The sequence below is a fragment of the Copidosoma floridanum genome, unplaced genomic scaffold (assembly GCF_036245765.1).
Source record: "Copidosoma floridanum isolate Cflo_tuat_1 unplaced genomic scaffold, Cflo_Japanese_pri ptg000013l, whole genome shotgun sequence".
In the NCBI taxonomy this organism is placed as follows: domain Eukaryota; kingdom Metazoa; phylum Arthropoda; class Insecta; order Hymenoptera; family Encyrtidae; genus Copidosoma; species Copidosoma floridanum.
Genome location: NW_028321890.1, coordinates 31,280,040 through 31,299,830, shown reverse-complemented (window position 1 = coordinate 31,299,830; position 19,791 = coordinate 31,280,040). Strand labels below are relative to the sequence as shown.

Here is a 19,791-nt window from a genome sequence, read left to right as displayed (position 1 = left end):
CTCATTTTTAAATATCGGGTGCAGTGTATTAATCTATTAATCGACGATTCTGTAAAATAAGTTGCGCAGTTTCCATCAGATTTTTCAATATAGCCGGAGAATCGATCGGAAATGGAAACTCTGAACAAGGGACCCAAACTTGTGAATTGTTATCGAGAATTTTAAGATGTACTGGTTGTGAAAAGTATACGTTTTTCGGAATGCCAAAAGATCCTGCGTAAATTGCATATTTTACTCAAAGTCTAATAAAGCATTCATATTATTATAATCACACTCATACCATCAGACGAGACTCCCAGAGTTATAATTTCATCACCTATGTTCGCTTCATCCTTCTGGTACCAAAGTCTTAGTAAATCGCAGATAGCTTTGCATTTTTGATAATCTTCGCATCGTCCAACTTGATACATGCAAATTGATTTTTTTTTAAAATGTTGTTCGTAAGGAAATTTGCTTGAAGCTAGATAAGAGAGACAAGAATTTTGTTTTTGCGGCAAGTAATCGTAGCATCTTTGAACTGTATGGAAAATATCCACATATGACGAAATTCCTGTTAAATGATATCAGTTTTGTCAATTTATGTAACAATATAACTTGATTGATCGATTTGATCAATGCATACATACCCAAGAATCCCCACACTGGGGGGCAACCAATCCCATTCAGTGAGTTAGCAATATCATAAAGCATTTCCAGGCCATAATGTGCACTGATTGCAACAACTTGGTGTTTATTGAGTTTCGTTGCATACTTTACTATTACATTTGCGCAAAAGCAGGTTGGACCCATGGAACACAAAATAACTTTTATATCCTGCGAAGCATGCAAATTTATTTGCTCCGCCAAGTCCTTGGAGCTTTCATAATTTCTCTTCAACCATTGATCGATGCTTTCGCATTCGTCTCTAAAATTACAAAAAATGGATTTATAAATATCATAATCAATTGTAGAGTGAAGCTTTGATACGCTTATATATCGCTTATAGAACCTGACGTTGTCATCGAGAGCAATCAGGATGTTACAATTTTTCAGAGCATCAGATAAATTGTCAAAAGTATTGATTGCCTTCAAATCACCACCAATGGACATTGCATCTTTTACAATATCTTTTAGCTTGAAAAAATGTCCTGGTTCATCGTAAAGATTGATTACTGTACCAAGTTTCGTAAATTCTTTCATAGTAACGAGTTGAGCAACAAGGTCTGGGCAAACTGAATACCCTGCCCCTAATATAGTTATATTAATTGTAGTGGTTTGGACCTCCTCAAGTTCTTTTTCAAAAATAAGATTCTGAAACACATTTTTTTTTTTTAATTTACAAACCACACCTTTTTATATTTAAAACAACTAGGTACATTACATAATCCAAACTTAGACTTGTTATTTCAGTTTCTGTGAGAGCAACTTCCATTCCGTAATAGTCATTTATGAACTTTATGTATTCTAAGTATCCTCCAATGTACACTGGCTTTGAACCGCTCATCCCAGCTTCTCGCCAGATCAGTGGTGATGTATCGTGACACCACTCATTTTCTTTGTTCTTCTTTTCTAACCAACTCTAATAAGAAAAAAAAAATTCAGCAACAACTAGTACAACCATAACATGGATTTACTATTACCTCCCAATCGGAAGAGCTTTTCACAATTATTGTCGAGAAAAAATTTGGCAATGTTTTTGATAAATTATGAGAAATAAAGCAAGCATAGTTAAAATTAAAACTGCTAGGATGGGAGCCAGCTATATTGATTACGGTCATTTTAACTCGTTTAACTTTTGTGTTGAAGATAAAAACGATTCGTCAAATGACGCGTAAAAATGAAGTTGGTTGCAAATAAAAGCACTGCTCTTTTATCAAATATTACCATAGTCACAATGTTGAGAGGATTCATTAATAATTGAACTCATTTGAACTCTTTTAAACGATATTAAAAGGCACAAGAAATCAAAGACATTGGAGTTTGTTGCTTTAAGCAACAGCGTTGCACTCTTTTATTAAAAAAAAAAAAAACTGTTCATTTCAATACTAATATACTCAATGCCTTATAATAATTAAAAATATGCCTTCAATGTAAAATACAGAGATTCTTATTCCAAATCATGCTTAATAATTTGACAGTAAAAATATAATTGAGTTAAATATTAATTAAAATAAAAAATATGAAAAAATATTAATTAATTTCTATGAGATAAAAAGTGTTACAATATTAACAATAAATTAACACAGCCAAAGCCAAACAAATTATTGTACTTTTCAGTTAATAATAAAAAAAAACTGTTGTTTGAACAAACACTTGTATCTCTAATCTTCGCAGTCTGAAATTTCGGGGAGCTCAATACTGCTAAATGATGGTAATAATGGCGGAGACGGGGTAACCGAGTAGTCAAAAGATTCGAAGCCGGAATCTAAATCCAGAAGAAAAATTATTAGTGTATTTGATTCCAAACAAAATTGCATGAAATATTGTTTGAAAAACAATTTACCAGAAAGAAAGCCCGAGTCTTCTTCATTCAATTCAATAGAATCATTACTTTTATGGAGTGATTTAAATAACAAAGCATCATGTTGGAACTCATTTTCAGTTACTTCACCTATAGATGAGTAATTAAATAACCAATTTAGTGATTTAAAATAATTCATTTAGTTCACAATGAACGTTTTAACTTACTTATGTACTTGACAGGATCGTAATAGTAAGACATTTTTTCTGGTTCAGGATGTGTCGCTTTTTTTGTCGCTTGTGGTGTTGCTGGTTTTTTAAATACAAACTCATCTGGAACGTTCTGTGTTAATGGAGATGATATTTTTGGTGACAGTTTCTTATTTGCATAATTTTCAATTTTTTTCTGTGACAACAATAAGTATAGTTTTACACAAGATTATCAGTGACCTTAGAAAGGACATAAAATTGAAGACAAGTAAAAAAAAATTACTACCTTAGGGGTCAACAGTTTTAAAGGTGATACGGATTTAGAAGAAAGACACTGCTTCTCCTTGGCCACATGGCAATCTTTTGAATTAAGTCGGTTAGCCCCAACACTGTTTAAGGTGGAAACATTAAGATCTGATTTTGAGCGAATGGATAGGCCTTTGGGCTTGATTTGAGGTTGAATCGATTTTGTCGTCAAGACCTCTACACTCCCGAAAAATTTGGATCTGGAGTTCTCTTTGCCTAAAAGATTTACCAAGTTGGTGATTTTAAATATTTATCAAAAAAAAAAAAAAAAAAAATTACCTCTGCTGTTGGGTGTTGGAGGAGCATTTTCCAGCTCACTGAAGATACTGAAAATCCCAGCCATTTTTCAAGTCCGAGTCTGTACGTCAACAAATTTTAACTGGCGCCAGACGAGTCTATCGTTTGCGTTGAAAAAAAGTATTCAAAAAGGAAATAAGTTGCAAAAAGCCCTGCAATCAATGTATGTATAACTTTAACTATATCAACTTTGAGTAACACAGCGGGCGTTGTGATTTCTTGATCGCACGGAGAAAATTTGTTAAGTAACTGGATGAATTTCACTCGTCAGCACAACCCAAATACAAAAACGGTTGAAACCGAACATAAACACTGATGGTACTATATAACCTTATTTTAACTTTGAGTCTTTTTCACCAATCACCTGCCGAGCTAACCACAACAAACGCGTTGATTTGCTAGTATACGAATTCCCTCGCAGTTTCGTAAGTGTCTCAAATGGTTATGCGTTACCCTATAGAGGATATCACGACCTAACGTTAATGTATTATTTACAAATGGGAGAAAATACTGTTTGTTGCGTGAATTTTAATTTATTTATATACAAAATACAATAATAAAGATCATTTAATGTCAATTTATGAAACTAGTGGTGAATTGTGAGTGCATCGCTTTGTACTTCGTGACTCAGTTGCGTTTGCAAATTTGATAGTTTGTTTTTTAAAGCAGCAGTTCCCATCATGACAATATTTTCCGGCTTCAAAGACCCACAGCTCTCCACATTGAAGTAGTATTTATTAGGCTTTGCTTCCCAATTAAAAGGAGCTTCATCTAAAATAAACATAATTAAAAACAATTAATTTTTGTGCAAATAAATCACACTCGTTAGCATTACGTCATGTATGTTACCCAACTTACATTGGTCTTCTTCTAATTCTGAGTATTCTGACTTTGGCCATTCATCAGGCTTAGGATACAGTGTGTGTCTCATAACATTGTCAGGATCATACTCAAAGCACACCCCTGCAGTGGGATTCCACTTTGCGTGCTCCTTACCAAAACCTTTTTTAGCATAAGCTCTGAGTTTTAATTCTTGTCCCTTTCTCAATTTGACTACGAGAATCTCTATAAAAAACAACAGAGGGTAAGAATTGCAAAAATAATAATCGTGTGAAAGCAGTAACTAACCATCTGTTTCTCCATAATCGTTTCCGTCATCCTCACGGTGCTTAGATGTTACTGGAACCACTCTATGATCACTGGATTTCAAATCTGCTGTGCTTACATGTCTGGTTGACTCTTCGGAGCATTTTACATCTAATGTAAATTCTACGCAACACTCTGGACAAAAGTCCATACATGAGCAATCTCTTGTGTATTGCATTCTCTCAACAACCTGCGGCATAACAATTTACTTTCAAATAGTACCTTTACAAATGTTACTGCAATAATTTTCAAAGTCAAGGATAAATAAACTTACCTCGTCACTTATCAGAGGGATCATTCCAATCCTGTGTGCTAGGAACTCGTCACTGAGGACAGTAGAATTGGCCTCTATTTGCACCCAATCAATTGCCATCGTTGGTGTTTCAGCAATAAATACTCTTCTCAAGCTGTTTGCGACACTGTAAAACAAATTAATTTGTCATTTAAAAAATAAATAAAACATTTCAAACAAAGTTTACACGTAACGAAATTAACAAGTTGTGGTTAATCAAATGCAAGCTTACCTGAGATCGGTGTCCTCGACCTGAAACTTTATATTTTCCTCCGTGAGTTCGGTTATCTGAACCGTAGGCTGATTAGCGTACGGCATTTTTCTTATCGCTGTGTCTATTCGCACCAAATCCACGTAATTACGTGGATATAAGGTTAGTAATTTTAAAGAAAAACGCTACTTTTTCAAATGAAGTATGTCCACGTAAAGTGAAGTTCGCAGATTGCGTGCCTATAAGAGAACATGTGTGTTTGTCTGATACATAAATAAACATGTATATATCTGTGGCGTCTCACATCTCTCGCGCTTCAGGCTCTACTCGCTAGGTGGCCAAGCTCCTAATAGTTCGCTCCCGTCAAGCGGCGAAATCCTGCACGATTAATATATACGCGCGATCGAGATGGTCTAAGCAAAAAAATTTAAAATTAAATAAAATTAAATTTAAAATTAAATTCTTAAATTCTTAAATTTCTTTAAAATTCCTAACCTTATATCCACGTAATTACGTGGATTTGGTTATTATTTAATTATTTATTTCTCGTTTTGTCACTAATGTCGATATTAATTGTTGCGCTTGTGAACCACAGACGTGTACAGACACAGACCAGAGAAATCTCTGGTACAGACACTGCAGCAGACTGAGTAGTGCAGACACAAACCACAAACTGTGAACTTTTACCTACAGAGTTGACAACTTGCGCACAATTGCTTGCATGGTAACAAAACGTTCTTTTTTTTTTTTTTAATTTCAGAAGCGGCAAAATGGGCTTATATTCCGAATTCCGACAGTCGTCTACCGCAATAATAATGACTTAAGTATGACTTTCAGAACCCAGCCAAAATGACGCCCGAGAATGTAAAAAATGTTTAGGCTGCGAATTCTACCTATTTAATAAGATATCCACTCATGTGACAAAATATAATGTACTTTTAAATATGAAATTAATAATTCTAACCGTTGGATTACGGATGGCAAGAATGATAATTTTAACATTATTGAGTGTATCTTTTATTTGAAAACATGTCTAGCGAATGATTTTTGCTCATAAAATTACGTTAAAAATATGTAGAATGTTCTGCCGAATAAATCACTGCAGCAAAGTTTCTATAAACTTACAGTGAAAGCACTTTTACAGCACTGAAAATCGTCATTTGTTGTAAAAAAAAAGGTAAAGTCTGTTTTGGCTATTTTAAGGGTTTGATCTCCCGTCATGGAATACTTATAATAACAGTAATAAAAATCGGGGCAGTTTTGGAAAAAAAATGTGAAATTTTTTTTATCCTCACTTTGAATTATCACGAAATTGGAAAACTGCAATGAAAAAAAAAATCGGCAAGTGTTGCTAGTGGACTTGTAAGGATCCATTGTACGAAGCAAACAACAAATAAATCATCGTCCAAGTTTTTTTAACAGCTTTTTTACTGCAACAGCATATACTATATGGTTAACATACATATTTGCGGGGAGAATAATAAATTGCTGAATAGCCGCTAAATAGGAGGGTCTGGTAAAAAAAGGGGGGAACTATAGTCCAGTGATGAAAACGCTCAAGGTGAATTGCAGCTTGCAAAGCGTATATGTATGTACATGCAGTACCCAAATGACACAGATCGTTTTAATGACCGAAAATAAAAGTATTCTTTTGTCAATACTCTTCGCTTTTGTGTTTTATCATTAACGCGGTAGATATACCCAGATTGACAAATTTGTTGTTTGTTAAAAAAAAAAAAAAAAAAAAAAAAAAAATCTTCTCTTACATCGAGTTTGTAAGGAGAAAAAGCAAATAGTAGTTGAAACCACATTTAAAATGGACAAACACATGTGTTAAATTAAAGTACGTACATGCGTCGACTCCATAAAGTAAACGAGCTAATTTTAAACGTAAATTTAAAATTGACGTAATACACACAGAGCAAACCTTTGTCAGAGACCACATATATAATATCATTTTACCAGTCCTAGTTTCTCAAGAACTGCACACATAGCATCCATGTAATGAACCGTTATTAGATTACAGGCGCGCGTATGTGCGGTTGTAAACGATTTTTCGACTCCCGAGCCGCATGGAAAAAAAAAAAAAAAAAAAAAAAAAAAATTATTGTTTCTACATTTTCTACACAATCCGGGACGTTCTGCCAAAAGCCATAGTCGTCATCGATCTCTCGCCCGCTGCACATGGCTCAAAATAGCAGCTCGTCAAGCAAAAATTCGAGAGGATCCCATGCGTAACGATCAAACAAAAACCTTGTATAGTTCAGCTGAACCAAATATAACAACAGCTGCAAGCCCACACCTCGACATTAACGATTCTGTCAACACACGCGTCATACGTATGTAAAAAAAAAAAAAAAAAAAAAAAAGAGAAAAGAAAAAGAAAAAAGTTAAATAATGCTCCCGCCCGTATGTACCAACTTCGCGGGTAATGTATATAGACAACGACATAATATCATATAGTGCTTTTTGCATTGCCCCACACCCCCCCCCTCCTGTTGTATATAAAGCTCCCACCTATACAGCCTATGTAAGCTCTTTGGCACACGTTCCTCCCTCGCACATGCGCCAGTTCATTACGGCGGCTATAGGCAGCATATAGGCGTGCTATTTTACTCTTATTGCTACCTCTTATCCTATACGTAATGTATATACTCGTGTGACATAACTATATAACGTCGCGACTCGTGATTTATAATAATAACAAATATAAATACTTGATGGGAGTAAAATATAGGTATGGGTACAATATTATAACACGTATAGCTGAGAGTGGCTGCGCACACGGTTGCGATTCGCGATCGTTTTCCCGAGACCAACTTGTGTATAAGATCTACCGTGTTGGCTGGCAGACGCGCATTTGTAACTTGTAACGCGTACATAGCTGGTGCACGTCGTGTGTGTTTCTCTCTCTCGGCTCTGTAGACCCGCGCAGTTTCAGTGCTGCTGCGCGTGTGTACGCGTGTGCTCTAAAAAAGTGGGCTGAAAGCTCTCGCGAGCCTAAAGTTCGAAGCACTAACGTGGGAAAAAAAAAAAAAAAAAAAAAAAAAAAAAAAAAAAAAAAAGGAAAAGAAAAAAAAAGTACCGATTTTATAAAACCGGTTGCAATTAGGTATTATTAACATTGGCGACGGATGTTTATGTACATGCGACTCGCGTCACGCGTGCAGATGTTGACAGTCCACGAGCAATGACGGAGCGCGCGTAAAGAGAGAAAAAAGGACGGTCTATATACATTACAGCAGGAGGGTTGATATTACATGGTGTAGGGGGTGAGAGTGTATGCATGTGCTGTCAAGGGATCGCGAGTGCGATCTGCTGAAATATTTATTGAGTGAGACTCGCGTGTACCTATATATACACGGTACATCCAAGAGGGGGGGGGGGGGAGATACACACACGAGCGAATGAAAAGCCATGCCGTAGGAAGATGAAGGCCGGCCGCAGGAAAATCAATAATCATCTGGGCTCCGTGTTCAGGGCTCGGACGAGGAGCGACGACAACTCCGAGCTTTCCGCCGAGCTGGTCGTCAACGCCAGGAAGTCCGGCAAACTTTGCCTGTCCTCCCGGGGACTGTCATCGGGTAATTCATTGTACCTGCTGTAATATAATATGTCTATATGAACAATACTTTATTGCTTTTGCGCTCTTTATCGCACAGCCCGCACAGGTATGGTTTTTGATGATGATTGATGCGCGCGCAGAGATGTACATTTTTTTTTTTTTTTTTCGCAACATATCGCGCGGTTGTAAGTAGGTACTGTAACATGTATTTGTTCGAGAAGAGCATGGCAACAAAAAAAAAAGGAGATGGGTGAAAGCGAGAGAGATTCAACTTTTGCTGCGCTCACGTGTGCACCAATACTTGCTTTTGCTTTCGAGTTACGCTTGTCGATTTTACGAAGATCATTCAGAACGCGCCGCGCAGAGAAACACATTTTAGCTTAATTCACTTCGTGACGGTCGTTCGTCGTAATAATTGTCCGTGGACGCGTGAAAATTTGCAAGTCAGCGTCATTTCCCCCCCCCCTCCCTTTTCATTTTAAACTTGAACCCGTTAAAAGTCGTGTCGAATCGCGGGACAAACGAGAGTTGAGAGACTGCCGATGACAGGTGATATAATACATACATTTCAAATCTATTAATAGGTATATACGCGCGCACCCATCGGTGTACCGTACAGGTATACATATACATGTAAATTATGTTGTTATTGTGTAAAATCGGACGGGAAAGCATATACATGGTTAGAATTGGGCGGGTAGCCAGAAACTGGGTATAAATGTCCCGAGGTTTATTGGTAATAAAAATTTCTACCAAGGCTTTCGCTCTTTTTTTTTTGTTTTTGTTTTTTTTTTTCACCGTATCATTGTTGTGTCTCCGATGCAGGAGTTTGTTTCTCAACTCTGGAACTATAATTAAACGAGCATTGGTTGTCAAAAAAATCGAACGACTTGTATGCTCTTTTCAGGTACACCGATTCCATGAGACACATCAGCTAGTTTAAAGTCGTAGATGCGATTAAATAAAAATGAATTCACCAACGATTGTACATATTCATACATCACGCGACACAATTTTCCTCTACCGTATTTCTCGTAATCGTAAGATAATACAATCACCATACGCAGATCTTATGATTTATCGATGTTTAATCGTTTTATCGGCACGTACAAAATCTCCCGATCGTACTTTTACTCTACGTCCACGCGCTGTCTCATACAGACAAGCATCGGTGGCGCGTGGTAGCTACAGGCAGCGAGCAAGTTTCCATAAACGAAACGAGAAATAAAAAACGAGATCGGATCGCTGCAATTCATGTATAATATATTATCTTATCGATACCGATCTTTTTTCTACGCGAAAGAAATCACCAAAAATGTTGTGCTCTCGTTTTGATTACGTGAAAATGTGGTCGTAAGAATCGAATAAATTTTGCAGTGCCGGATCAAGTGTGGACCATTAATGAATTGACTGAGACAGAGTTGAAGGATTTGCAAGTCGACCTTCGCAATTCCGACAATCAAAGCAAATGGTGGGAGTACGAGCCTTTGAAATCGTTAGATTTGAGTTCCAACAGCTTAATAAAATTGAGCGAGGATGTTAAATATTTGGCCGATCTAGTCAACTGCGACGTGCGTATAAATATATATATACATGTCAACCGATTTTTTACGTTATGTCTGAAAATAATTCATCGCCTTGTTTCAAAATGTAAGTCATTGATTGATGTTACAGTTACACGATAATTTGTTGGAATCCTTGCCCGAGGAGATCGGGTGTCTGGTTAAACTAAGGAAATTAAATTTATCGTCAAACAAGCTGCGAAATTTGCCATGCAAGTTTTTCAATCTCACGGAACTGCGGTGCTTGGATCTAAAGAGCAACTTGATCAAAGAATTGAGTCCGAAAATCGGCGACTTGGTGATGCTCGAATACCTGGTACGATCACTGTACATTATGTGATTTAAAAAAAATGCAATGTATCTTCTTGCTACGGGCAGACTAGGGCACAATTATTCCATGGACGTTTTTAGAAAAAATTTTTCTCCTGATTAAATTGTATTCTTTTTTTCTGATTTGCCACTATTTACAATACAATATTGGGTAAGAAACTTTTTTTTTTTTTTTTCATCAGATAACTGCAATACATTTGAGATATTAAAATTCATTGTCGAGTGTTTGAAGGAAAAAACTTTCAATATCATTGGGACTCTTATTGTAGTGGATTATTTTTACTGGAAAACGTTTGGTTAATCACTGTGTTACAAGTGGTAATTAAAAACAATTTTTTTAGCACAAACAAAGCGATACACTGTTAGCAAAAAAAATGTATTTAAAAAAAGTTGAAAAGTACCCGTGCCCAAGTCTGGCTACGGAAAGTCATTACAATTTTATTTTATGTGATTTTATTTTTTTTTCAGAACCTCTCGAACAACGAGCTGACGAATTTGCCCACGGGCCTGGGCTATTTGGTTCGCTTGATCGCCCTAGATTTAAATCACAATAAATTAAAAGAACTTCCCCCGGATGTGATGAGCATGAGAGGTTTGTCGAATCTTTTTTCTTTCTCCCGCAATCTCCTTACACGTTATGTAGATTTATCACAGTTACGGCAATATTTTTTATTTCACGCCAAAAGTGTGTGACATAGCTGCAAATGATAACACTTGCCTATCTTTTTTAATAAAATAAAAAAAAAGAAAATCTTGAAAAGTCCGCATCGTTAAATTGATTCGAGCAGTCAATTTTGAAAAATTCATCGAACTCGTGAAATAATAAGGAACCAACGCGCTCGCGTCCAAATTTTCGAAGCAGAGTAAAATTTTGGCACGTGTATACTTACGACTGAAAATTTAACGCGCGTAAAAGAAATAAGCAATGAAAAGGAAAAAAAAAAAAAAAAATTGCAGCCCTGAAGAAGCTCGACGCGAGCAACAATCGGTTGGAGGTGGTCCCCTCGCTGGGCGAGCTTCGGAAAATCGAGCGATTGGACCTGCACATGAACGACTTGTCCAGTTTCCCGGACGTGAGGGGCTGCACGTCGTTGCAGGAGCTCTTTCTCTCCCACAACAGTATTACCGAGATCGACGTTAATTGTCTCGAGAGCCTCGGCCAATTGAAAATATTGAATTTGAACAACAACGAGGTTGAGGTGCTACCCGACGAAATCATCATGCTGATAAGCGTCGAGCAATTAGATCTGTCCTACAACAATATTTCCGCGTGAGTAAACATGCATGCCTAGTATATATTATATATAAAGCGCTTTAATTGTGATTCGATCGCAAACACCTATATATATATATACATATAAAAATGCAATTGCGGCTGATGAGTATATACCCAATCATGACAATATATAGTCATCGAAGTTTGGAGATGAAGCGTTTCGATGATTGGATCGATGTGAATATATGTCATTGTATGGTACTTGCAGGATTCCAAGTTGCGTGGGTAAGATGCCAAATTTACAAAATTTCGTGATCGATGGGAACAGGGTGAAGAATATTCGTCAGGACATCGTGAGATGCGGGACGCCGCGGATAATGAAACACCTCAGGCAGACCATTAATCCAACGAACACGGAGACGATGAATTCACCGCTGAGGGTTTGTAATCCCAACACCTTTCCCGACAAGTGAGTCGTTTGGCTTTTATTCTACTGATGCATTATCTCTACGAGCATTCATTGAGTAAACCGGAAAAACGATTTATTTTCTAATGCCGAATCGAAAAAAAAAAAAAAAAAAAAAAAAAGAATAGAATTCCAAATAATAATCATCATGCAAACAATGCTCTTACTTTTTTACGTCAATTAAAATATATACATATATTTTTTTTAATTATCACTAATTAATGTTTTTATTTGCTTATGATGGTAAGTTAATTTTATCTTCAGCAAGCGTAAATTTTCATTTAAATTGACAGCAAATTTGAAAACGGTTGTATACAGATATCTTAATTATTATTCGTATACGTACAACACTCTACCGTAGAACTTTTTCGGCTGCTGATAAGGATCTATTGTCTCGGTGTATAATCCAAAATTCTTCTCGTATAAGTAACTGAGTATCCAATTTGAGTCAAGATGACACGACGGGCTGTCGCGGCTTAAAGGTGACGAGGCGAAACTTGGTGATACGATTGTCATTTCCATATTTGAGTCGAAGCCCTTTAAAAATTCACCAGATTTTGAAAATGTAAACACTTGTCCAGCTTTACAATCCAGTTTCATCTTGCAAGCATGTTGACCATTAAGAAATATCTCAGTCTGGTCGACCTTTGTACTTGTCGGCTGTGCCCCCAGCCTTCTTTATTACTTTTGCAAATGCATAATAGTCCAAAAGTAACCCCAATATCTGGGTCTGAAAAAAATCATTCGACATAAGAATAGTATATGAAATTTGCAGAAGATATGCAAAATATTTGCAATCATACCATATGCCTACTGATCTAGAGGAATTCCGCTGTGCGTGATTACGTTGGCTCGTAAATTATAATTTGTATAATTATAATGTAATTACATTGGAGTCGAAACTTTATTGTTGTGCACGTAGCAATCGGTACAGTTATGTAATACGCGAATTTCCATGAAGTCCCATTTTTTGATCGCTTGTACTTACGTCGAATAAGTACCGCACATCAACCAAGGTAGTGTTTGACACGACAATATTCGAGTAAGTACACGCGGGAGACACTTGGAATGGATTCGGATCGTCCCTATAGCCGACAAAAATTTGGTGCCTAACCATCAGAGGCAGGAACAGCCACCAAGTTTTATCAGAACAGCATGAAGCTCGAGCAGGTTTTCTCCTGATTCCCGATAGGGCACACGATGGGAGCGAAATGGCTCCCCTTCGCAAAAAAAGATCAGGAGAGCATCCCCACCAAGAGCTCAATTACATAAAATATAATGTATTTTTTTATAATCCTCCACCCTTCTAATCTCCTATTATTTGCATCAGACTTTTTTAAAGAAAGCGGCTTCGGTTTCGTTTCTAAGCTCCGATGGCCGAGCCGATGGTGACAATAATCCGTTTTACCTACACCCAAAAATAAACAGGATGTAAGAATCACGCAGGAATAGCTCCTTCGAGCTTAGGCCGCGGCCACATCAACGCGTCCGACGTCCGTCTGAATCGTGACTAGTTATTCGCTGCCAACCTCAAATGAACCAACTCCCAACACATCCCGTACATTTACACGTTTTTTGTAGTTTATTTGAGGTTTGCACGTTGGCAGCGAATAACTAGGCAGACGAGCAGACGCGCCAATGTGGACGCGGCCTAACGTGAGCCAGACTTACCTCTTCGCCAGTCATGTTCGCCTGATACTATTTCGAGCGTCGAGCTTATTGACGCATAATTTACGGACTATCTAACCCGAGTCCTCTCGATTTTATTGGAAATTTTGAAGTTTCGAAAACACCAAGGGATATTATGACCGGCAGTGGGTAATGCAGATCGTAGTCGCGCGATACTTCTGATACCTCCTGTTCTCCTGATACGATTTTCAAACTGGAAGAAATATGCCGTAGCGTACGCTATTTTCACATGTGCTTTTTCACCACGCAATGCTCCTCGAGGAGGGTTCAGGCGACCTCCTCGCAGCAAAAATTGCCTAATTTCCCCCTACCCCCCTTCCAGTAATGGGAGGCCTCCCATCCCTCTTCCCTTCCTTCTCCAAAGTGCTAAGTGCCCATAGTAGTGCCCTTATTAAAGGAGCCGGACGTAGAGCACTATAATATAAAAAAAAAAAAAAAAAAAAAAAAGCGTACGCTATTTGAGCGCGCGGTGGCTCGGTCGGCTAGGTCGGGGATTGGCACGCGGGAGACCGTGGTTCAGTTCCCGGCCAGTGCGACTTTTTCGGGCAAGTACCTCTGTGTCTTTCACATGTGCTTTTTCACCACGCAATGCTCCTCGAGGAGGGTTTAGGCGACTTCTCGTAGCATAATTGCCTAATTTCCCCCTACCCCCCTCCCAGTAATGGGGGGCCTCCCATCCCTCTTCCCTTCCTTCTCCAAAGTGCTAAGTGCCCATAGTAGTGCCCTTATTAAAAAGGAGCCGGACGTAGAGCACTATAATATAAAAAAAAAAAAAAAAGCGTACGCTATTTTCTGCAGAATATAGGGGTAAATGACCCAATTACTGCGCACTGAAATTTTTGATTGTACTAAATTTCTCATTTCTCAATGTTTTTTTATGTAAATTGAATCAGTTTTACTTAATCTTTATCTGCAGCATCTTGTGCGATTAAAACGACAAACATTTTTCTGTTAAGTAACTTTTTTTTTTTTTTTTTAATAATTGTTTTAGTGCTGATATCACTTGCTGGTATTACTGCGCACCGTTATAAAATTTTAGCACCAGTCGCTGCGCCCACAATTACTGCGCGGGTATCTCCCATGAGGGTTTTACTGTTAAACATGCACCGGCAAAGTATTTTTTTTTTTTTTTTTTTTTCATTCGGTTTTCTTTTACACAAGTATTTTAACATGAAAAATTGATATGAACCAATTAACTACAAAGTACAATATGCAATAACAAGGTTTTTTTTTTTTATACAACTCATCAGGATGAAAAAAAAAAAAAAAATAAATGTCGTAGATACACGATGAGAAACGCCAAACTGTTGAGCCTGGTGGGCCAAAACCTGGCGGAGGTTCCCGAGGAAGTCTTCGAGAATGCCAAAGAAGCCGAAGTGACCTGCGTAGATTTAAGTAGGAACAAGCTCCAGGAGCTGACCGACGGACTGGCCGGAGTCACCACAGCGACGGATCTCAAACTGTCGTATAACTTGCTGACCGAAGTGCCAGACTGGCTGGGCGATAGCCTCGTCAGGTTGCGGTACCTCGACTTGAGTAAGAACCTCCTGACTTCGCTGCCAGCTAGCATCGGCTGTCTGCAGTTCCTGATAGAGCTCAATATATCGTTCAACAAGTGCGTACACGCGAGAGATTTGTCATTTGTGCCGTTCGACAATGAAAAATTTATTTTTGTATTATTATTTCCGCGTTTCAGGTTCGCTGAGATGCCCGAGTGCGTGTACGAGGTGTCGAACTTGGAGATACTCACAGCCAATGATAATAAAATGTCTTCAATCAATGTGCCAGCGTTGAGCAATCTCAAGAATCTAGCGAATTTAGATCTTTCTAACAATAATATTACATACGTTCCACCAGAACTTGGGACCCTCAATAATCTCAGGTGAGACCTAATTTTGCGTGCCAAGCGCTTTGGTAACCGCAGACACAGTATACTTATGCGTCTTGATTAAGTTTATTGGGTCGACATTTGCACTGGCCATTCGGTGTCAACGCTGTTCATTCGCAAAAGATTTATCTTTTTCAGAATGCTCTCTTTGAGTGGAAACTGTTTCAAGCAGCCGAGACAAGCGACTCTCATGAAAGGAACGGAAGAAATTCTGGCTTACCTTCGCAATAGAATTCCTCAAACGTATTAAATCTTCTTTACACGAAAAATAAAGTACAAAATTGTGTTTTAGAGTTATTGTATATTTTTACTGTTGCCACACTTGCAACAAAAATTTTAATAATTTTTTTACTGCTCGATGATACTTGAAAATTGTTGCAGATATTAAAATTTTAATTATCGATTTGATGTGTGATATGTTAAAAAAAAAAAAAAACATGTAAATGCGTTGTTTTGTATACTACGTTAATTTTAACTAATGTTTTTAGTACGTGTACGTAAGGATGGTTATTGTTGTAACATATAATATACTTACAAATGTGATTTTAGTCGTTATATCGCAATCTTTTCTTATACAGTGCGTCTTTCGAACCAAATAAAAAATTGGGAAATCGATATAAAAATTTATTTACCTTAGAACTAATTTTTATATTCTACAACTTTCATCCCTACTACTAACAATGAAAATTATTAGTGGCATTTTTATGATTTTACCATGTTTATTAGAAAATAACTTGATACGAGAAGAGACAAAATATATACTTTTTTTTACCGTACAAGACCCGGCTATCGCAGCGAAAACATACGTTTAGCGGATGTAACAATGAAATACTTATATTTGCACATCGCTCTTTCATAGTCTCATTATTGGATGATTCCTTGTTGGAGGAGCTCTTTGAGAGTCGGTACTTTTTGGATGGTACCCGCGACTTCGGACTGGATTTTCCTTCTGCAACTATTGGGTTCCGAACATGATGAAGCCATCACTACCTCATAAATTATTTGGATGAAGAATTTGGCGCTGGTGGTATTGTTCGGCCCAATTTCAATAATAAAAAAATTTTTGTTACCACGTGACCACTGCATGTGTTTTTTTTACATGTAAAAATTACTTACTTGATGAGTCAACTGCACAATGGGTGCCAAAATTACATTCTGACGAATAATCTTATAAGAAAAAAAAAAAAAAATTACTTTAAGGAATCACTTGCATATCGTATGTTACAACAGTTTAAAAACGACTGAAATAATTGTACCGTTAATTAGCGCACAGAAGAAACTCTATTTCTTATTTTTCCTTAAACGTATTAAACATCATCTTTTCATGAAAAATAAAGTACGCATACATTTGAACTTATCTGTTACCACTTGCAACAAAAATTTTTACAATTTTTTTTTTGCTGCTCGATGTTTTATATTTATATATATGTAGTATGTGTAATGGATTATTGAAATTAAACAAGAATTTATCATTAAAATAGGATTTATTTACGTTAAAACTTATTTTTATATTTACAACTTTAATCCCAATACTTGATTTTTCCGTCCCAACCTGCAGTTGCAAGTTTGGATGGCTCGTGAGGATGCCATAGAACTGAGATACAGACATTGTCATGAGCTTTCCATTTTGTATAAAGTTTCGTTGTTTTCCAATCCCACACGTAACATTTGCCATCTGCATCTCCTGATACGAGATAGCTAAAAATAAATTATATTTTTCATTTTAATACTAATTTATGAAACAATAGAAAATTTTTTGTGTAAATTTTTTACACACCTCATATCAGGTGAAAAGTCTAAGCCACAAGCATAACCAGCAACCATATGTCCAGAAAATGTTTTTTTACGATTCATCTTAAATCTATTGAGTGCTGAGAATATTACAACTTTATTGTCCATACTTTGACATGCCAACCATTTTTGATTAGGGGACGGAGTAACAGCTGGCATAGAGTGCATTGTTGGATCTGCTATGTATTTCATATCAACTGGAATGTCCCTATTTTATAAGAATAAAAATTTACAGTCGAATTTTTAATACTTAAATAACTTAGAAATAAGCTAGTAACATGTGAGAGATTTTATATTTACCACTCCCAAACGCGCAAACTCTTATCATCGGAGGTTGTAACAAATCGACGATTTTCGTCAACAAATGTGATAGTATTCACAGCTCCCAAATGCCTGTCATATTCTTGAATGATTTCACCAGATCTAGTATCCCACTAAAAGTATGAAGTAATAGAATTGATTGTTATAGTTGATTGATACGTTAATCAAAATTTTGAACATAATTTTTCAAAAAACTTACACAAATAATTTTTTTATCACTAGTACCAGCCACAAAAAGATGTTGCTTATCATGATCAGGATTAAATTTGGCACAATACGGTACTTTACGGCTCGTGAATCGATTTATACAAGCACCAGTTTCGGTATCCCATAATTTTACATAACGATCATAGCCAGCGGATAAAAATCTTTTACCATCATTATCGAAACTAACATCTCTCACAGCTTGTCTATGACCATAATATGTGCGGACGCATCTCCTTTCTTTGTACACTTCCCATAACTTGAAATATAAAAATAATTGTTTCAAAAAATTCAAAGACACTACTATGATTAATCATTTTTTACCTTGACTCGGCAATCCATACTACAAGATAACAAAAGGTGTGCAGTGACTGGGAACCATCGTATTTGAGAAATCCCCTTAGTGTGCCCTTCCCATGTATGAATATGTGCTTTGGGTAAGAAGCACTTTTCTGGTGGAGAATCTGACCTCAAGTTAACCCCAACATCTTGAGGAGCATGAAGGAAAGATCTTCCTTGATAATCCACACTGTCTTTGACTATGGAGAATAAGTTTTTTACATTTAGTAATATGATCAAATGCATGATATATCACAGTAACAGATACTTAATCAGTAGGAAAAACTTACTGTGCAAGACGGTTTTTTCTTCAAGAGGCTTCTCATCTGTAACTTTCCCTCTCTTATTTCTCTTAGCTAAAATTTCCTCCAACTCGGCAGCTTCTTCCTCAGAAGGCTTAATAATGCGTCTTTCATCAATGTAACCACCCCAAGGGCCCAAAAATCCATTTATGTCCGTGGGATTGTCATTTTTGTGTCTTTTTCTCTTATCAGCAGGTCTTATGGGTGTGTGCTCAAAAACAGTCTTTGCCCCACTCTCTTCAGCCGCTTCGATTGCTCCAACTAGTGATTTTCCTTCCTCAGCACTTCCATCCACTGTGGGATCTAATGCATAGCCTTTGCAGCAAAAATACAAAAAGTAAAGATTAATACACAAGCAACTAAAAAAACGTATCATACATTTTTATTTCAAAATCACCTTACCATAACTAGTAAAGGTTCGGCGCTGATTTTCAAATTGAAAGTCACTTATGTGGGCTTTCTCTACGTATCCCGATAACATATTCTTGGGAGCCTTTTGTTGCTGTGTTTTAAATGGGTTTTCAGGACCTACTTCCGGGGCAAAAAGTTGATCAAACTTCGGATTAAAGGTTAATTCTTTTGTTGTAGAATCGATATGCTGTATGCACATTTCTGTCCCCTGTAAATAATGCATTTATAAAAATTCAAACCAAGAACCTTTGATTACGAGCAAAGAGGATAATGATCAAAAGCAAGTATAACAAACTTACCGTGGATTCGACTTCAGGAGCAGCGCAAAGACTTACAGTCAAAGTACTCGAGAATTTAAAAGGATGAACAATTTCTGGGACATCGCTTTCTTTCTTATTTTCCACCTTCGTTTCAAGATTTTCATTTTTTTCGTCATCGCTGCTACCGTATCCTCGGAGTGCGTCCATATTTATACCTTGTGGTTATAAACACAATATCTTCCAGTATATTTAAACTTTTACCATCACCGTTAGTAACTTTCAATGATTTAATAATTTAGGTTCTATGTACACTACATTGCCAAAAACTTTTCTTATCACTTTTGAACCTTTTAAAAACTAAAATCAACCAAAACTTCAATCACTTACGTACTGTTTATATTTTACACAAGTGATATATTCTGCTGATGCACGTATAAAAAATTATGGTGTAAAAGTAAAAGCCATCCTTACCTTAAGTGATCAAAGTAGAGAATGAATAGACTGTCGATCGATAATGTCAATATTCGATATTATCTGCTAATCAGG

At 36.8% G+C, this 19,791-nt stretch overlaps 5 protein-coding genes across 6 annotated transcripts; 1 reads left to right on the top strand and 4 right to left on the bottom strand.

Moving 5' to 3' along the window:
* Window positions 1–28: 28 nt before the first annotated feature.
* On the bottom strand, window positions 29–1,483 carry LOC106637483 (putative malate dehydrogenase 1B). The gene is made up of 5 exons (XM_089590819.1): window positions 1,361–1,483; window positions 989–1,290; window positions 627–904; window positions 281–550; window positions 29–213 (listed from the first exon to the last, which is right to left on the bottom strand). Exons 1-5 carry the CDS (start codon window positions 1,481–1,483, stop codon window positions 29–31), a joined length of 1,158 nt encoding a protein of 385 aa, XP_089446945.1.
* A 475-nt stretch (window positions 1,484–1,958) lies between these two features.
* On the bottom strand, window positions 1,959–3,571 carry LOC106637571 (uncharacterized). Of its 2 annotated transcripts, none has more exons than XM_014350391.2 (5): window positions 3,235–3,571; window positions 2,936–3,171; window positions 2,668–2,782; window positions 2,483–2,590; window positions 1,959–2,404 (listed from the first exon to the last, which is right to left on the bottom strand). In XM_014350391.2, the coding sequence occupies exons 1-5, from the start codon at window positions 3,296–3,298 to the stop codon at window positions 2,301–2,303; spliced, it is 627 nt and encodes a 208-aa protein (XP_014205877.2). In that variant the 5' UTR covers window positions 3,299–3,571; the 3' UTR covers window positions 1,959–2,300. The 2 variants fall into 2 exon arrangements, with proteins under 2 accessions (XP_014205877.2, XP_014205876.2); XM_014350390.2 differs by having other exon boundaries at window positions 2,668–2,845; window positions 3,235–3,566.
* Window positions 3,572–3,778: 207 nt separating this feature from the next.
* On the bottom strand, window positions 3,779–5,180 carry RpII33 (RNA polymerase III subunit RpII33). Its single transcript, XM_014350379.2, has 5 exons — window positions 4,923–5,180; window positions 4,673–4,817; window positions 4,381–4,588; window positions 4,111–4,317; window positions 3,779–4,023 (listed from the first exon to the last, which is right to left on the bottom strand). Exons 1-5 carry the CDS (start codon window positions 5,006–5,008, stop codon window positions 3,839–3,841), a joined length of 831 nt encoding a protein of 276 aa, XP_014205865.2. The 5' UTR covers window positions 5,009–5,180; the 3' UTR covers window positions 3,779–3,838.
* A 2,800-nt stretch (window positions 5,181–7,980) lies between these two features.
* Window positions 7,981–16,725, top strand: LOC106637518 (leucine-rich repeat-containing protein 40). Its single transcript, XM_014350318.2, has 9 exons — window positions 7,981–8,485; window positions 9,844–10,037; window positions 10,141–10,344; window positions 10,827–10,950; window positions 11,316–11,628; window positions 11,843–12,043; window positions 15,012–15,344; window positions 15,426–15,611; window positions 15,756–16,725. The coding sequence occupies exons 1-9, from the start codon at window positions 8,332–8,334 to the stop codon at window positions 15,865–15,867; spliced, it is 1,821 nt and encodes a 606-aa protein (XP_014205804.1). The 5' UTR covers window positions 7,981–8,331; the 3' UTR covers window positions 15,868–16,725.
* A 357-nt stretch (window positions 16,726–17,082) lies between these two features.
* LOC106637611 (pre-mRNA-processing factor 17) lies at window positions 17,083–19,669 on the bottom strand. Its single transcript, XM_089591008.1, has 8 exons — window positions 19,285–19,669; window positions 18,977–19,193; window positions 18,563–18,889; window positions 18,258–18,472; window positions 17,929–18,192; window positions 17,709–17,842; window positions 17,395–17,616; window positions 17,083–17,315 (listed from the first exon to the last, which is right to left on the bottom strand). Exons 1-8 carry the CDS (start codon window positions 19,450–19,452, stop codon window positions 17,138–17,140), a joined length of 1,725 nt encoding a protein of 574 aa, XP_089447134.1. The 5' UTR covers window positions 19,453–19,669; the 3' UTR covers window positions 17,083–17,137.
* Between the last annotated feature and the right edge of the window lie 122 nt (window positions 19,670–19,791).

Bases quoted from the DNA above. Each gene is read 5' to 3' on its own strand.
- RpII33 (XM_014350379.2), bottom strand. From the start codon at position 5,008: ATGCCGTACGCTAATCAGCCTACGGTTCAGATAACCGAACTCACGGAG. The intron at 4,589-4,672 runs GTAAGTTTATTT...GTTATGCCGCAG, and splicing joins TCCCTCTGATAAGTGACGAG to GTTGTTGAGAGAATGCAATA. The intron at 4,318-4,380 runs GTTAGTTACTGC...TGTTTTTTATAG, and splicing joins CGATTATGGAGAAACAGATG to AGATTCTCGTAGTCAAATTG.
- LOC106637483 (XM_089590819.1), bottom strand. From the start codon at position 1,483: ATGAGCGGTTCAAAGCCAGTGTACATTGGAGGATACTTAGAATACATA. The intron at 1,291-1,360 runs GTAATGTACCTA...AATGTGTTTCAG, and splicing joins CAAGTCTAAGTTTGGATTAT to AATCTTATTTTTGAAAAAGA. The intron at 551-626 runs GTATGTATGCAT...ATCATTTAACAG, and splicing joins CCCAGTGTGGGGATTCTTGG to GAATTTCGTCATATGTGGAT.
- LOC106637518 (XM_014350318.2), top strand. From the start codon at position 8,332: ATGAAGGCCGGCCGCAGGAAAATCAATAATCATCTGGGCTCCGTGTTC. The intron at 8,486-9,843 runs GTAATTCATTGT...TAAATTTTGCAG, and splicing joins CTCCCGGGGACTGTCATCGG to TGCCGGATCAAGTGTGGACC. The intron at 15,345-15,425 runs GTGCGTACACGC...TCCGCGTTTCAG, and splicing joins CTCAATATATCGTTCAACAA to GTTCGCTGAGATGCCCGAGT.
- LOC106637611 (XM_089591008.1), bottom strand. From the start codon at position 19,452: ATGGACGCACTCCGAGGATACGGTAGCAGCGATGACGAAAAAAATGAA. The intron at 18,473-18,562 runs GTAAGTTTTTCC...TATTCTCCATAG, and splicing joins AGAAAAAACCGTCTTGCACA to TCAAAGACAGTGTGGATTAT. The intron at 17,316-17,394 runs GTGTGTAAAAAA...ATTTATTTTTAG, and splicing joins GACTTTTCACCTGATATGAG to CTATCTCGTATCAGGAGATG.
- LOC106637571 (XM_014350390.2), bottom strand. From the start codon at position 3,298: ATGGCTGGGATTTTCAGTATCTTCAGTGAGCTGGAAAATGCTCCTCCA. The intron at 3,172-3,234 runs GTAATTTTTTTT...TAAATCTTTTAG, and splicing joins TCCAACACCCAACAGCAGAG to GCAAAGAGAACTCCAGATCC. The intron at 2,405-2,482 runs GTAAATTGTTTT...TTCTGGATTTAG, and splicing joins AGACTCGGGCTTTCTTTCTG to ATTCCGGCTTCGAATCTTTT.